This window comes from Nicotiana tabacum, chromosome 10 (genome assembly GCF_000715075.1).
Source record: "Nicotiana tabacum cultivar K326 chromosome 10, ASM71507v2, whole genome shotgun sequence".
NCBI classification, from domain to species: domain Eukaryota; kingdom Viridiplantae; phylum Streptophyta; class Magnoliopsida; order Solanales; family Solanaceae; genus Nicotiana; species Nicotiana tabacum.
Window position 1 is genome coordinate 84,541,391 of NC_134089.1, and position 15,734 is coordinate 84,557,124.

The 15,734-nt window shown below is 39.6% G+C and overlaps 1 protein-coding gene across 8 annotated transcripts; it reads right to left on the reverse strand.

The window, feature by feature from the left end:
- Nucleotides 1-844: 844 nt before the first annotated feature.
- LOC107759386 (3-hydroxyisobutyryl-CoA hydrolase-like protein 1, mitochondrial) lies at nt 845-13,849 on the reverse strand. 8 transcript variants are annotated; one of them, XM_075223027.1, is made up of 8 exons: nt 13,648-13,849; nt 11,591-11,674; nt 9,442-9,563; nt 8,675-8,735; nt 2,424-2,522; nt 2,240-2,340; nt 2,115-2,156; nt 845-1,128 (listed from the first exon to the last, which is right to left on the reverse strand). In XM_075223027.1, the coding sequence occupies exons 1-6, from the start codon at nt 13,735-13,737 to the stop codon at nt 2,302-2,304; spliced, it is 495 nt and encodes a 164-aa protein (XP_075079128.1). In that variant the 5' UTR covers nt 13,738-13,849; the 3' UTR covers nt 845-1,128; nt 2,115-2,156; nt 2,240-2,301. The 8 variants fall into 8 exon arrangements, with proteins under 8 accessions (XP_075079128.1, XP_075079129.1, XP_075079135.1 ...); XM_075223028.1 differs by having other exon boundaries at nt 13,534-13,660; XM_075223034.1 differs by lacking the exon at nt 13,648-13,849 and adding an exon at nt 12,111-13,527.
- Nucleotides 13,850-15,734: the final 1,885 nt, after the last annotated feature.

The window sequence follows — 15,734 nt, forward strand, 5'->3', positions numbered from 1 at the left end:
TTAGTTGCAAAGGCCTTGTCTATGTCATGGATGGACCTAAAACCAGCTCCTTCATTTTTACCAAAGCACATAGAGGACCAAGAGAACCAGTGATGTTTTTTACCTTCTCCTGAATTGTCCCAAAAAGTTACAAGACAGCTTTTCAATAATTTGGAGTGTGGTTTTTTAAACTGCAAGGATATGCATGGGTATGGAATAGAGGACAACCTTCATAAGGATAGTTTACCTCCAAAGGACATAAGTTTTCCATTCCAGCCTTGAATTCTTCTACCCACCTTATCATAAAAATCACTGAAGAATTCAATTTTCTCTCTTCCCAAGTAGATAGGGACACCAAGGTAAGTAAATGGGAAGTTCTTGTTGGAGAAACCAGTAAGGTTTTTATAAACTGTACTTGATTATCCTGAGCATTAGGATGTAAGAAAAAATGAGATTTGCTGAGGTTAATCAGTTGCCCAGAAGTATTGGAGTAATCATCTAAGCATTGCTTGATGATCTCAACAGAAGTGGTGTCAGTAGAGCTGAATAAGATAGTATCATCCGCATAAGTTAAATGAGCGATACAAGGACCTTGTTTCCTCATCTTGTAAGGGATAAAATCTTGGCATTGAGTAATCACATTGACCATTCTGGAGAGGAGTTCAGAGGATAAGACCAATAGAGAAGGGGAGATGGGATCTCCGTCTTAATCCCCTGGAGGATTGGCGTTCTTTTGGATAACATTTTTCGATGTATTATTGATTCATTTTTATTTAGTTTCTGTCAGAAAGTACTGCTGCTTGCTCATTTCCTCGACCAATTCACTGGCAGTTTAGATCCGTTGTCCTTTTTCAGAATTCAACTAAGGTTATATAGAAGGCATACATATTCAATGCTCTCTTAATTTCATTCATCCAATGAAACCAGTAATAAGAATGTTACATAAGCACAGGTAAGCCTTTCTTTTATTTGGCCTGTGGTCAGCCAAGGGAAGAATAATAGGGAAATTACTGTTGTCCTTCCCAGAGGCTACGCGAAAGCTTCCCGTTGCTGTGTCGGTAGCTCCAAATCCGGTTCCAACGCTGTTAGAGGAGAAAAATACTCATCTACCATGTCACTCGTTACATGTTCCAAGCTTGGAGGATCCCACTGCATGTGATGTCAAACAGTAAGTCAATTCAAAAACTGGCAACTAGCTTTGCTCTAAGAACTGAACTATTGTTAGCTGAAACAAAAATCTCCAGTAGGTAAGCACGGCCAGATTACTACAGAAAATGGACTTAGGCGGCATTATCCACAAGACAGATATAACGGTGATGTTTGGACCAACTTGCATTCACCTTGACTATTCCACCAGGGCACCAAGCACTTGCTACTTCCCACCGCATAGCACCAGGTAACTCTTTTTTCTTTCCCTTTTTTTTTTTGAGGTGGTAACATCATGTGCTGGGTAACTTTACTCACCAAAACTTTAACAAATGGGAACAAGTCACCTAACGTTTTTTGTCCTTGTTCGGATTTGAGCACTGGTCTTCAAGATTTTCTCCCACCTCATTGACCGCTAGGCCATGCCCTTGAGTGCTCATAAGACAGACCCCAACAGAGTGGATGCTCTGATTAGCATTATGTAACAATATTCCCTGATTTGTGCTTATTTGTGTGTGTTTTTTATTGTTTGTGTCAGCTTGTTCTCCCTTTCAATTGTATATGTGTTTTTGAAACTGGAAAAAGAATAGTTCAATTGTATAGGACCTCAAGGTTCGGCTTAAACTGTAACAAACTATTGAGAATGTTTTTCTGCCCGAATGAGTTACAAAAATGCATGCTTTAGAGGTGTAAATTGTTTTCTACAACTACCTACAATCTTACTCCATACAGTTGCTCCACATGAATAAATTATTTTCACCCTTTACTATTTATGACTATCATAGAAGATTAGGCTTATGCCTTACCCTTGTTTTGTAGGCTGGCAGCCTTCATGATGAATCCTTATGCCTCACCCACCACTTAATACTACCATCACATGCCCCTAACGTTTATCTTTAATCAATGACTTCAAAAAATTGATTCTACACATAAATTATTTCTGTGAAGACACATCAAACTCAATGAAGTGCCCAAAAAAAAGGGTTTACCTTGGGGGAAAGATCTTTATCCAACATCCGTGCTCGAACCCCCTGTAAGAAGACATGGGTGCAGTTTCAGTTGCAAGGACTCATAGCTTCTACTAATTGAACCAGATTCAAGAAACATGCTGTACCTCACAGTAGTCACGAGTAATTCGTCCAAAGAATGCTTGTAATGTCATTCGATACTCACGAATTATGCACTGGTCAAGAGTTTGAAATCTCCTTCACGTATCTGTTAGAAAAAGCACTTTGTGGAGTGTCATCCAAGAATGCAGGTGGGCATGTTACAGGATAAAATGTTCAAAAGGAACTTACTGATCTTAAAGAAACCTTCAAGCTCAATGGTGACACCTCTCTTAGTCTCTTCAGGGTTGAAATGCACCAGGCATCTGCTGTTTTACCTGCCTCACTTTCCTAAATTCTTTAGGAATTAGTGATCAGAGGTGTGCCAAAAAAATATTTAGAAAACAAGAGAAGAAATTTAGACCCTATGTGTATTGCCAGGAAAGAAAACTCTTGTCCTGTAGAAACTATTTTGAATAGATTTGCGAGCTTGGGTGGATGTGCTATTAAATCACAAACCTAGAAAGATTTCTATATGGTTCTGAATATTGTTTTCAGACAAAGATGAGATGTAGATATCTATTATGTAGACAGACAAAAACTCTGTTTTTGAATTCTGCTATAAGTTCTCATCCTTCAGAATTTTGTTTGATTGAACATAAAAATAAAGATATTAACTCCCATATAATTTTAAGAGCTTTTTGTCACGTCCTTAGTTGTTAACTAAGTACACGTGCAGCACTTGATAACTCGCTCACGATCTTGCACAACTTGCTCACGTTCTTGCTATGTAAAGGAAGCTTTGTATTAGAGAGAATTTGAATTGTTTGTTTGATGAATTACAAAAGAATGACCCCCTTTATATACTAGTCTCCTAGGGGCTAGTGTGTAAATATTAATTATTACACAAGTCCTTGATATTTACAAGATAAGGGCTTTTTTCTAGAATTTTCTACAAACCTAGAAGATTCCAAGGACTTTCTTAGCAAATCCATAAGGATCTAGGTTCTTCCTAAGGAAATGTCCATACCTCCCTAGAATGTTCTCACAAATGCTAGCCTTCTTCTTATGTAAGCTTACACATGGCATTAATATATGCCAAATGGCGCCTATGTGGCATGATGACATGGCGGGTTATCACAGTCTCCCCCACCCAATATTGCGACGACCGCGGCGCAATATTGCTGCATAAACTCTCGGATCTTATCTTTGAATTGCCACAAGTCTTCATATCGTTCCCACGTGTCCTCCTCTGGTGATTGCCCTTTCCAATGGACGAGGAACATAGCGGTGGCTTTTTGCCATTGTTTTCGCCTGGCCTGGTAATCTATGATAGCCTCGATCTCCCGATCATGCGAGGCGGTGACAGTCATTGGCGCCCGACTTGATTGGCCCCTACTCGGATCATCCTTATATTCATGATATGGCTTAAGCATACTGGCATGGAAGACAGGGTAGATCTTAAGATACGATGACATGTCAAGCTTGTATGAGATCTTGCCTACCTTGGCGACGATCTTAAATGGCCCCTCATACTTGCGAATCGGATTCTGATGCATGCCCCGTAGTGCCTTGAACTGTCTTGGGTTAAACTTCACCATGACCATGTCCCCAACTCTATAGTATGTGGGACGCCGCTTACGGTCCGCAAACTTCTTCATCTTCTTAGCTGCCTTATCCAAGTAGGACTTAGCAGTGTCGAGCTGCTCCTCCCATCCTTTGGCCATATGATAAGCCCCCAAACTCTTTCCCTCAAACGCGGCTGGTAAGGAATGTGGAGTTTGTGGTTGTTGGCTTGTGGCTAGCTCAAATGGTGTCCGTCCCATGGACTCACTCCGCTGCAAGTTATAAGAGAATTGGGCGATGTCTATGAGCCTTGCCCAATCTTTCTGATGCGTGCTTACATAATGCCACAAGTAGCATTCTAGTAAGGCATTGACTCGTTCCGTTTGTCCATCCGTCTGTGGGTGGAAACTAGTAGAAAAGTGCAGCTCCGTACCAAGTATGTCAAACAACTCTCTCCAAAAGTTTCCAGTAAAGCGGGGGTCTCGATCACTGATTATATGCTTTGGTAAGCCCCAATACTTCACCACGTTCTTAAAGAATAGCTTGGCGACTTCCTTGGCTGCGCAACCTGGTGAGGCGGGCATGAAGGTGGCATATTTGGAAAATCTATCCACGACCACCATAATTGTACCATAACCGTCGGACCTTGGTAGGCAAGTGATAAAGTCCATAGTCACGCTCTCCCATGGACGCTCTGCAACTGGTAGTGGCTCCAAAAGTCCTCCGGGCTGTTGTTGCTCAACCTTGTCCTGCTGACATACAAGACAAGTCTGCACATAACATTCTATATCATCTCGCATGCGTGGCCAATAGTAGACTGACTCAACCAAGGCCCTGGTGCGACGTTGGCCTGGATGACCAGCCCACATTGTATCATGACTCTCCCTTATGATCCGTCGTCTAATGTCTCCAAACTTAGGTACGTAGACCCGCCGACCCGTGGTAAGCAATATGTCGTCTTCTACCCAAAAACGTCTCGTCTTGCCCTGGTTGGCTAACTCGATAAGTTGTTTGGCTGCTGGATCATGTTGCATGCCTTCTTTTATAGCCTCCCGAATATCCCATCTCGCTGAAGTGATTGCAGCAAGCTCGGCTTTCCGGCTCAAGGCATCGGCTACAACGTTACCTTTGCCCGGCTTATACTCCAGCGCATAATCAAATTCGGCCAAGAAATCCTGCCACCTAGCCTGCTTTGGTGTGAGCTTCTTCTGTGTCTAAAAATAGCTAGTAGCCACATTATCAATCTTGACCACGAACCTCGACCCGAGCAGATAATGTCTCAATGTACGAAGGCAATGCACAATGGCAGTCATTTCCTTCTCTTGTACCGTGTAACGCCGCTCCGTCTCATTTAACTTACGGCTCTCAAATGCTATGGGATGCTTATCCTGCATCAGGACACCCCCAATGGCAAAGTCTGAGGCATCTGTGTGCACCTCAAAAGTCTTGGCAAAGTCAGGTAATGCCAAGATTGGCTCCTCTATTACAGCTGCCTTAAGGCCTTCAAACGCCTTTTGGCAATGCTCCGTCCAAACCCATGGCTTGTTCTTCTTTAGCAACTCAGTCAATGGTGCGGCCTTTGCTGAGTATCCACTGATGAACCGACGATAATAGTTAACAAGGCCAAGGAAGGATCTCAACTCAGTTACCTTTATGGGTGCCTCCCACTCCTGGATAGCACGTACCTTAGCCTCGTTCATGTGTAGCTCGCCATTGCTAATGACATGGCCCAAGAAGTGCACCTTTGATTGTGCAAACTCGCACTTCTCTCTCTTGATGTATAGCTCGTTCTCCCGCAAGACTTGGAAAACCTTCCTTAAGTGCTCCATGTGTTCCTCCAAGGTGTTGCTGTAGATGACTATGTCATCTAGGTAGACTACCACGAACTGATCAAGGTAGGGATGAAAAATCTTGTTCATAAGGGTGCAAAATGTGGCCGATGCATTGGTTAAGCCGAAGGGCATCACCAACCACTCAAAAGCTCCATATCTCGTCACACATGTTGTCTTTGGCTCATCTCCTTCCGCAATGCGAACCTGGTAGTAGCCCTTTCGAAGATCCACCTTGGTAAATTACTTGGCTTGCCCAAGTCTATCGAACAAGTCAGCAATGAGCGGGATCGGGTACTTATTCTTCACGGTGACCTTATTAAGTGCTCGGTAGTCTATGCACAAACGCAACGATCCATCCTTTTTCTTCTAGAACAATACTGGTGCGCCAAAAGATGCCTTTGTTGGGCGAATGTGACCAGCATCTAGCAGCTCCTTCAATTGTTTCCTGAGCTCCTCTAGCTCGGGAGGTACCATACGATATGGGGCAAATGCGGGTGGCTTAGCCCCTGGCTCCAACTCAATCTTGTGATCCACCTCTCGCCTGGGCGGCAAGTGCTTAGGCAACTCCTCGGGCTTGACATCTTTGTTTTCCTTAAGCAACTTCTCTATGCAAGGCGGTACTGTTTCTTGAAAATTTTTGTCTTCCTCTAGACTTGCAATGGTTGCCACAAACGTCGGCTCCCCCTTCTTGATCCCCTTGACAACCTGCATAGCTGAGAGTTGTGCTTGGATCTGTCCGTGTGGCATAGTCACTATAGGTACCATGCAAGCTCCTTCTCGCTCCATAACCAAGAGACGCTGGAGGTAGGGGTCGATTAAAGTATGATAATGTCTAAAGAACTCTTGCCCCAGTATGATGTCAAAGATATCCATAGCGGTTACGATAAAGTTTGTCATACCTTTCCAAGTTCCCAATTTGACACCAACTCCATTAGCTACCCCCCGAGCATTCTGTATCTCGCCATTCACGGTCTTGACGCGAGAGTTGGTTGGAGCAAGCTTCAATTCGAGTCTCTTTGCGCCAGCCTCAATCACGAAATTATGAGTTGCTCCAGTATCCACCATTGCACGAGCGGGCTTGTTGTTGATGGTGAGATCCACGTACTGATTGCCATTCTCGGTAGGTTGGATAGCTTGCTTCGTGACAACACCACATAATCCGATCATACCCAACTGTGCGGTTCCCGGACTCTCTCCTTGTGGCTGCTCCTTCCGCTCACGTACCATGGCACTGAGGCTCTTGAGGTCAGGACAATTCCTGAAGCCATGTGGCCCTCCGCATATATAGCATCCCTTCTTCTCGACCTGCGCCTTCTTCTCGGCGTAGCCCTGACGACCACTCGACTTTTTGAAATCTTGAGTCTTTGAGTATTGTTGTTGTATCTCCTTGACTTTGCCACGGTCTCCCCCACCTTTGGCATTGTTAACCTTTGACTCCTTGACATTGCCTTTGTCATGCTTGTCATGCCTGAAATCCATCAATGATTCGGCCTCCACTATGGCTTGGTCTATATCAGTGACTTGTCGGCGTTGCAACTCCTGCTTAGCCCAATTTTGCAACCCGTCCATGAAGTGGAACAACAAGTCATCATTGGTCAGGTTGGGGATTTGAAGCATAAGGGTAGTGAACTCCTTGACATAGTTACATATGCTCCCTGTTTGCTTCAATTCCCTAAGCTTGCGCCTTGCCTCGTACAAGACATTGTTTGGAAAATACTGTCGCTTGAACTCCGCTTTGAACTGATCCCATGTGCTAATAGTACATAGACCTTTATCCACGTCGGCCATCTTCCTTCTCCACCATAGCATGGCAGTCTCTAAGAGGCACAATACCGCAGTGTTGATCTTGGCCTCGTCGTCCCTCACTTTGTCGTGCCTGAAGTAGTTCTCCAAGTGCCAAAGGAAGTTTTCCACTTCTTGTGCATCACGAACACCTTTGAACACCGGGGGTTTGGGAGCCTCGATCTTGGCCTCCCTCGTCACCACAACATTGCTGCTACCTCGGTCACGCCAGCATTGACATGCTCCTCGAGTGACTCTATTTTTGCCTTTATAGCATCGATAGTACTCAAAGCCTCCATGAGTCTGCACTCTAAGGCAGTGATGGTTTGCCTTAGTTCCATCTCAGTCTGTGTACGTCCCTCCAAGTCATTTCGGATACTCTCAATCTCTTCAAGAGTGTGCCCCTCAAGAACGTTAAGGGTGCCTTCCACATTCCCCAAGCGTTGGCCAAAGATCTCCAAAGCGTCCATCCCCGTGTTCATTTTCATCACCCACTCTTTACCGAGCGAGACGTCCTCTGGAAGGACCTTCACTTCATCCTCGCTCGCCTCAGTGGCAGATGGTTCTTGGGATGTAAGCCCTTCGTTTGACACAACCTCGGGTGGCACCTCATGGCTCTTGTTGGTGGCATTCCTCTTTTGCTACGGCCGCTCTTGCCAGCAGCATCCTGGATGACGTTGGCTTGGGTGTTGGCAGCGTTAATTTCTCCGTCGTTCGCTAGTCCCTTAGTTGAAACCTTTGCTCTGATACCACGTTGTCACGTCCTTAGTTGTTAACTAAGTACACGTGCGGCACTTGACAACTCGCTCACGATCTTGCACAACTTGCTCACGTTCTTGCTATGTCAAGTCAGCCTTACTACTCTCAAGATCGCTAAGAGAATGGAAGAAAGAACACAAGAGAATTGTTAAAGGAAGTTTTGTATTAGAGAGAACTTGAATTGTTTGCTTGATGAATTACAAATGAATGGCCCCCTTTATATACTAGTCTCCTAGGGGCTAGTGTGTAAATATTAATTATTACACAAGTCCTTGATATTTACAAGATAAGGGCCTTTTCTAGAATTTTCTACAAACCTAGAAGATTCCAAGGACTTTCTTAGCAAATCCATAAGGATCTAGGTTCTTCCTAAGGAAATGTGCATACCTCTCTAGAATGTTCTCACAAATGCTAGCCTTCTTCTTATGTAAGCTTCCACATGGCATTAATATATGCCAAATGGCGCCTATGTGGCATGATGACATGGCGGGTTATCACATTTTGCTTAGCAAAATAGAATTACATCTTTTTTACAGAAACAGGAGGTAAAGATTACATGCTTACCAGAGAATCAATGATTTCCTCCACTGTCTCATGGCAGAAACATTTATTAAGTGTTTCAATCCTACACAGGACAAACAAGACGAACTAACAAAAACATCAGATATAGGCTGGTATTTAAGCAGAAACGACGCAGAAGGAAAACAGGATAGATAACCAAAAACTTTTGAAAACTAAAGAAAAACCACAATTAGAAGATTCATGAAAGCATGAGAAAGCTTAATCCATAATCATCAGCTTGTAAAATTCATACTTCTCAAATTGCATAATTTTAAAGCATCAGGAGTTAGGCAAGCAAGGTATTAATAGATACAGAAGAATGATAAAACAAACAGAGCTCAAGGCGCAATGAAGAGTTCTAAAGAAAGTAACTAACAATGCCAAACATTTTAATTTTGTAATTAGTAATTCTTTTATCAAGATTGCATAGGGCATAATCTCCAATAAGCATGTCTATGTATCACAAAAAAGACGTTGCTATACGAAGTGAATGTCACTTCGCTGATTAATTATAAAAATTAGCTAAAATAATTGCTAGAAGGCAGAGAACAACTCAAAATAGGTTAGTGCACGAAGCATTGCGAGAACTAGGAAGCATGAAAACTTTAGGGTCCATACACTGGTTCAAGTGGTTTCTCCAACAAGAGGGAGGGCGGCGCTGAATTTCTAAAGAAGCCTAGACACCTAAAGAAGCTTAATGAAACCCAGTGAAGGGAAGCTCAAACAGTATGGATCTCTAATTTGGAACTGGTTCACAAGATAAGTAGTACCTTTGAAGTACACTCATTCTATCCGGATGGACAATATCTCCAAATTTTGCAAGGGAACTTTCAATGACAGAAGGTTCGTCCGTTATAAGCTTTCCGAGTTGTTCCTCGATTAAGGGAAGCCTCTGAGAGGATTGAAAAGAAGAAAGGTGACATAGCCAGATGATACATATATCAGGTAATCTTAGTAATTGTACAGCAACCAGAAAAACATATGATTCAGTGGAAGGAACTGACTACACTGAGACAGTAGTGTGTAGCAAGACCACAGGACATCATTTCAGCTCCACTGAGCTTGTTTCCTGTTAGGGCCAGGTACTCTCCTGCAAATGCAGTACATAATCAGCTCCCTAGCAACTAATATTGCCTGTTGCGACAAATCTTGAACCAGGGTGAGCCATGGTACACACAGCAATACAATGGCATTGAATGTATGAATGCTCAGTGAAGGAATAATATTCATGACGATAATAGAGTATGTTTCGCAATATCGTGAATTGAGTATTGATAAATCCAAAGAGGAATTACTAGCTGCAGTTCATTGTTTTATATTTCCTACCTTTTCTTTAAAAGAGATACCAACATAAAGAATTTCCTGTGTCAAAACACTGGGGGATGGGCAAGAGAAAAGAATTTGGAAGGAAATCAAAATTCATGGACCTTTCCGAAAAAAGGTGGAGCAGTTATGTAGGTAAGAAAAGATATCTATATCTTAAAAGCTGAACATCATCAAAAAGAGATATCTTAAAAGCTGAAGAGTTGAGCACATATTATTTCATTAGATAGACCACTTAAAGAAACTCAATCACATCCAAGCTCTCCTCCCTTCCTTTTCCATCTCCTGTCCAGATGACCAGCACCCCGCTGCTCCTCTTCTTTGTTCCAATGAGAATAGCATCGCCAGAATGCCATTCCCTTAAAATATCCACAACTTCCCTTTCCACCCTGTCCATCCATAAAGGTTAACAAATCATTGATGTCTTCACTCCTTCCAACATCAGCAGCACAGTTTTTATTTCACTCCAGCATTCAACATTTCGTATCCAAAAATGTGGCTGAGATGAGGACAGAAGTACTCTGGGAACAATTTTTTTTTTCTTTGAGGAGATGGAATAAGAGACCTAATGTTGGGAACAAATCCAGAATATGTGATCTAGGCATATGGAAGACAAGTCTGACAGCTTTGTTTGAGGGTTGGGCAGCACCCTCTTACAAATTGAATACATTCACTTTAACTATCACATATTCCACGATCCAACTTTAGTAAACCTATTTTTTCTTACCAAGCAAATATCATGTTTAAGCAAATTCTCAGAAAAGATTATCAATATGGAAAATCACAAGTTAGATCAATCTTTGGTTCAAATAAAGAAGTCCAAAACGTCAATCATGGATATCAGGATCACAGCCTTATCACTTGCATGAAAAATGGTGAGAGAATAGGAGTGGATAATGGAAAATGAATCATATGAAAGAGAGTGAAGTTGAAACCAACAGGTGCTACACCATAAGATCAGAAACGAATATAGTTCGGCATAAAGCAGCGCAAAACATAGGGTACTCAATTTGTGATATGACAGACGAATTACATGGAGGAGCAAGAGGCAAAGTTAAGAAACGAAGCTGATTGCAAGCGAAAGTGTCTTCTTTTGATCCCAAGAAGTAAAGGTAAGCTAGAAATTTCTTTTTCCTTTCTCGAGATCATCCTTGTTAGGGACTCAAAATCTCTTTACCTCAACTCAGAAGGAAGAATTTGTTCAAATATTTAGGAAAAAAAAAAGGATTAAGACTGTTCAACAATATGAAAATTGCAATCTGGACTCAAAATATGCATGCCCATACAACTAGTCACATAGGCACCCCCAGTAGGTAGAATACCAGAGTCAAAAAGTATTAAATTTGGTCAATTTAACGGTAAAACTAACAAAGAACAGCAGAAGTTATGTTATTCATTTATGGGTACGTATTAAGTATGTATGTGCATAAGTATTCAATGTGGGAAACACCAAACATTTTGCTAATTTATAGTGTATATTGAAGAATCCACACTAAGTATTCCCACCCTTATTGCACCCGCTTGACAGGGATACATCAAAGCAAATGAAAGATACTTAAAAAGAACAAAATTGCAGAATAAGGGCAGATATACTACAGTTTTTTCAGTCGCAACACGGAATGTTCCTGGGATTGAAATTGCAGCTCCACCACCCATTGTGATTCCATATAGAAGAGCTACCTGCGTGAGAATCAGTTGAGTCCTTTAATTGCAAGAAACTACTCCCATTGCCAAAAGAGGTGTAATACAGTCACCCAAAAGAAGAAATAGAAAAGGTAATGGAAAGTTATTGTCAATCAAAAAGGGAAGAAATCCTAGCTTAAAGCTAATATAGATGAAGATCTTCATAAATGAGTGTGGGACTCCATGCATCACACATTCACACTAGAGATTAGCAGATCACAGAGTGCTGACAGAAAAATAATGGATGTGAATAACATCCTTAGTCCAACACTGGCCCAAACAAGCTATTCGGGTTTGTCCCTGCTAACTCGAAAGCTTAAGTCCCAATCACTAGTAGTGGAGAACTCAGAACCTTATAAACTACTCAAATAAGCCATACTATGTTGACAAGTATTAAAATGAAAGTTAATTGATCGAGACAACTTGCACATACTGATTCATTCTCATGATCCGGTTCCTCTATGAAGTGACACTGTTACTAACTGCTTGTTATCTAATCAATCGCATGTCTTCCTCTGTTTTACAGCACAAAGGTCCTTCTTCTATCCTTTAGTCGGATCAATCTCTGATTCCTCTTCTCAACTGGTGTTTGGGTGCACAAGCTTCATCCAAGATCTCACTCCCGGAAATGACAAACTCCAGTCAAAGTCTATCAAATGTACTTTCTTGGGTACTCCCATCACCAAAAAGGTTACAAATGCTATGATACTGCTACACATAAGTACTTTGTCTCAGCAGATGTAATGATTTTTAGACATCCTCTACTTCTCACCAAATTACACAATCAAAAGGCCATCCCCACGGTTCTTGCCATTCCAACTCGTTTGACTCCAGCTTCTCCTCCTTAAGTCTAATCCAAACGACCTCTAGCCTATTCCAGATGACCTCAACTAAACGTCCACCCGCTAATAAGCTGATATTTCTACCCATTATACAGGTAAACAAAGTCCTTCATGTGACTCATAGCCTACTTCCAGGACATTCCCTGCTTCGGTTGAGCATCATCAAATGTAGCTAATCTTCCTAATGCTCTACCATGTAAAGAAAAAGAGCAGAAGTGATTTGGTAATTGAATTGTTTGATTATCTCCTCAAGTATGTTGGGGTTAAAATAGTGTTATATGTAATCCTAAATAAGAAAAGAAAGTAATATCTTCATAATTACACAATCGTAGGAATTGACGCTTGCCCTATTAACACCTTCATAATTCTTAACTGCAACCATCATTAGGGTGTAAAACTAAGCATCTTAAATAGTGTTATTCTCATAGAGATATAGATAATAAATTAAAGAAGATAAACTTATGAGCAATCCGAGATATATTAATTAGCACAGTTATGCCTTTGGTTAATGACTCAATTCGTTGAAGCAAGTTAAAGAGAATGCAAGTAGTAAATGAATCGAGGGAGGTCACAACTCTAGGCTTTAAACTTAAATTCTCGTGTAATCTTAGTAAATTGTACGTGAATTCCATAACGTATCATTGTTCTTATTTAATTGTCAGCTAAATTCTCGAGTAGTGTTAGAAAATTAATTCAACAATTACTGTTTGCACAAATTGAAGTTGTTCTAAATTTGATACTAAATAATTGAAGAATTAATTACTAACAATTCTCTGTGAGACGATACTCTTATTCTTTATCACTTGATTGGGACTTGGAACATTTGTGTGTATGCTACCGAGCAACAGTGCATAATTCTTTATCTTACCACTAAAACCACAATCCCTTGACTCTAAGAACGGGGAGACATTGAGTACACTAGGTAAAGTAAAGGAAGAATCTGAAAGAGAGGTAATGCAAATGTGTGATAGACTGGTTACAGGGATTTGTTCTAATTGGAGACCAGTATCTCACCTGGAACTTTGGACCCAGAGAACAACAAGAGGAATATCCAATGATTACAAAAATTTCTGTCATCTATTATCTATTATCTGGAGAAAAGGAAAAAAAAAAAACACACACACTCACCTGTGGTTTCGAGTATGTGCCAATAACATATGCTAGACTGTATATTTTCTGGTAAAGTTCTTTACACTCACTCGTCAATGTTACCTGCATAATATATTATAATTAATGAGAAAAAAAGAACAAGATCTATAAGGGAGAAAATAGCTCCCAAAATTAATAACAACAGAAGAAGGTTCCCTGTAGCATTTGTGTAACAATTAGCGCAAAAATCAATATATCATGATTTTGAACGCTATATAAAGAGGAGGTGAGTAGGATATTTTTTGTATTTTGTTTTTTTATTGATAATTAGTATAAGATATCTATATTTATTAATTCAAGTAGTGTAACCAATTAATTTAAAATTTAAAATTTAAAAAAAATTAGTTTATTTTTTCTTAATAATGCCACTTGGTTTTTTGTGGTTAAGACACTTGTCTTAATGTAGTGTTTTTGCTTCTCCTATTCTATATAGATAAATAGATTCATATATCGATTTAACAATATTAAATAATGGATAATACAATTAGGTAATCAAGGAACAAATATATATATATAAGACTTATAAAATAATTATAATTATTATGAGAAAAGTCGTACGTATACACATAACTAAAATAATAATAAAAAATTAGTCATAAATGAAGAATACTACAAAATAAATAATTAGGATATTATACATAAGATATATATTTTATATAAAAAAACATTTTATTTAATTAGTAAAAATATTAGTACGTTTTTTTATAAAAATAATAAAAAGCTTATCTCTTTATACTTTTGATGAATTAAAAATTATAATTTAGTAAAAATAATTATATTATTTAAATTATCAGTAAAATATAAAATGAAAAAACTAATCAAATATTATAGTAGAAAAGAATGTACGAAAAGAGGTGGATAGAGATAATTTTATAATATTTATATTTTAAATTAATTAATAAACAAAATATAAATATATAACACTCAAGAAAATTATGAATAAATTTAGACAATTGAAGAATTTTAAACAGTATAACATAAGTATAAAAATATATATTTTCAGAATAAGATAAGCTAGTTGACAAATTAATAAAAAATCACATTACTAAATGTATACTACTAAGTACTTACTAATTTAATAAAGAATAAACAAGGAATAAATAATTTATTTAATTACTATAATGCTTTGTATCCTTTGGTTTTGTATAGATTTTATTATATTTATGTACACTACATTAAATAATAAAATAGTAACTAATATTTTTTAAAATAATATGATATATTAAATCATAATTTTATAAGATTAATATTCCGTCAAATTATCCGCGCATCACGCGGGTTCTAACACTAGTGTGATCTTGTCGACGAGTCATGCAATACTTATTGAATACAAAGAACAAAATTCATTTCGACCCCGTCGTAGTTCTCAATCATTTCGTGGCACCGGGCGTGGCTGAACTAGGCTAGGCACTTACCAGCACATGGGGTCGGTTGTGCTAATACTACACTCTGCACCGTGTGTAGATACTGATACCGGAGCGTTTGGACCGCAGTGAGGGTGCTGTCTTCAGTCCACTCATGCGACCCAAGGTAGCCCTGCAGACGTCCGCGGGCTTTGGCGTCTCCTCCTATCATTTTTCTTTCTGTTTTTACTTATTTAGAGACAGATTTGTGTATTTTTATTCTGACCTTATTTGTAGTATTCTTAGATGGTGCGTGACTTATGACACCAAATTCTGGGTAGTATTGTACTTCAGATTATGTAGCAATGTTTGGTTAAACGATTAAGTTTTCGTCTTCCGCATTTCTGATTATTTAATTTATTCCGCTGATTAATCACTTATTACTTTGAATTATTGAACATGCTTAATAAAAAGGGTAATGATTTTATAATACTCGGCTTGCCTAGCTTTCACGAGTAGCCGTCATCACAATTTTCAAAAGTGAAAAATTTGGGTCGTGACAAGTTGGTATCTATAAGATAATTTCTAAGGTGCTTTCTATAGACTAAAGAAGGTTTTGGACAAGATAGTGTCTACATCTCAGAATGCGTCCGCGGAAGGAAGACAGGACTCGTTTGTCCATAAAAACTGTTCCTTTTTTTCGAAACTTATCTTCAAACATCC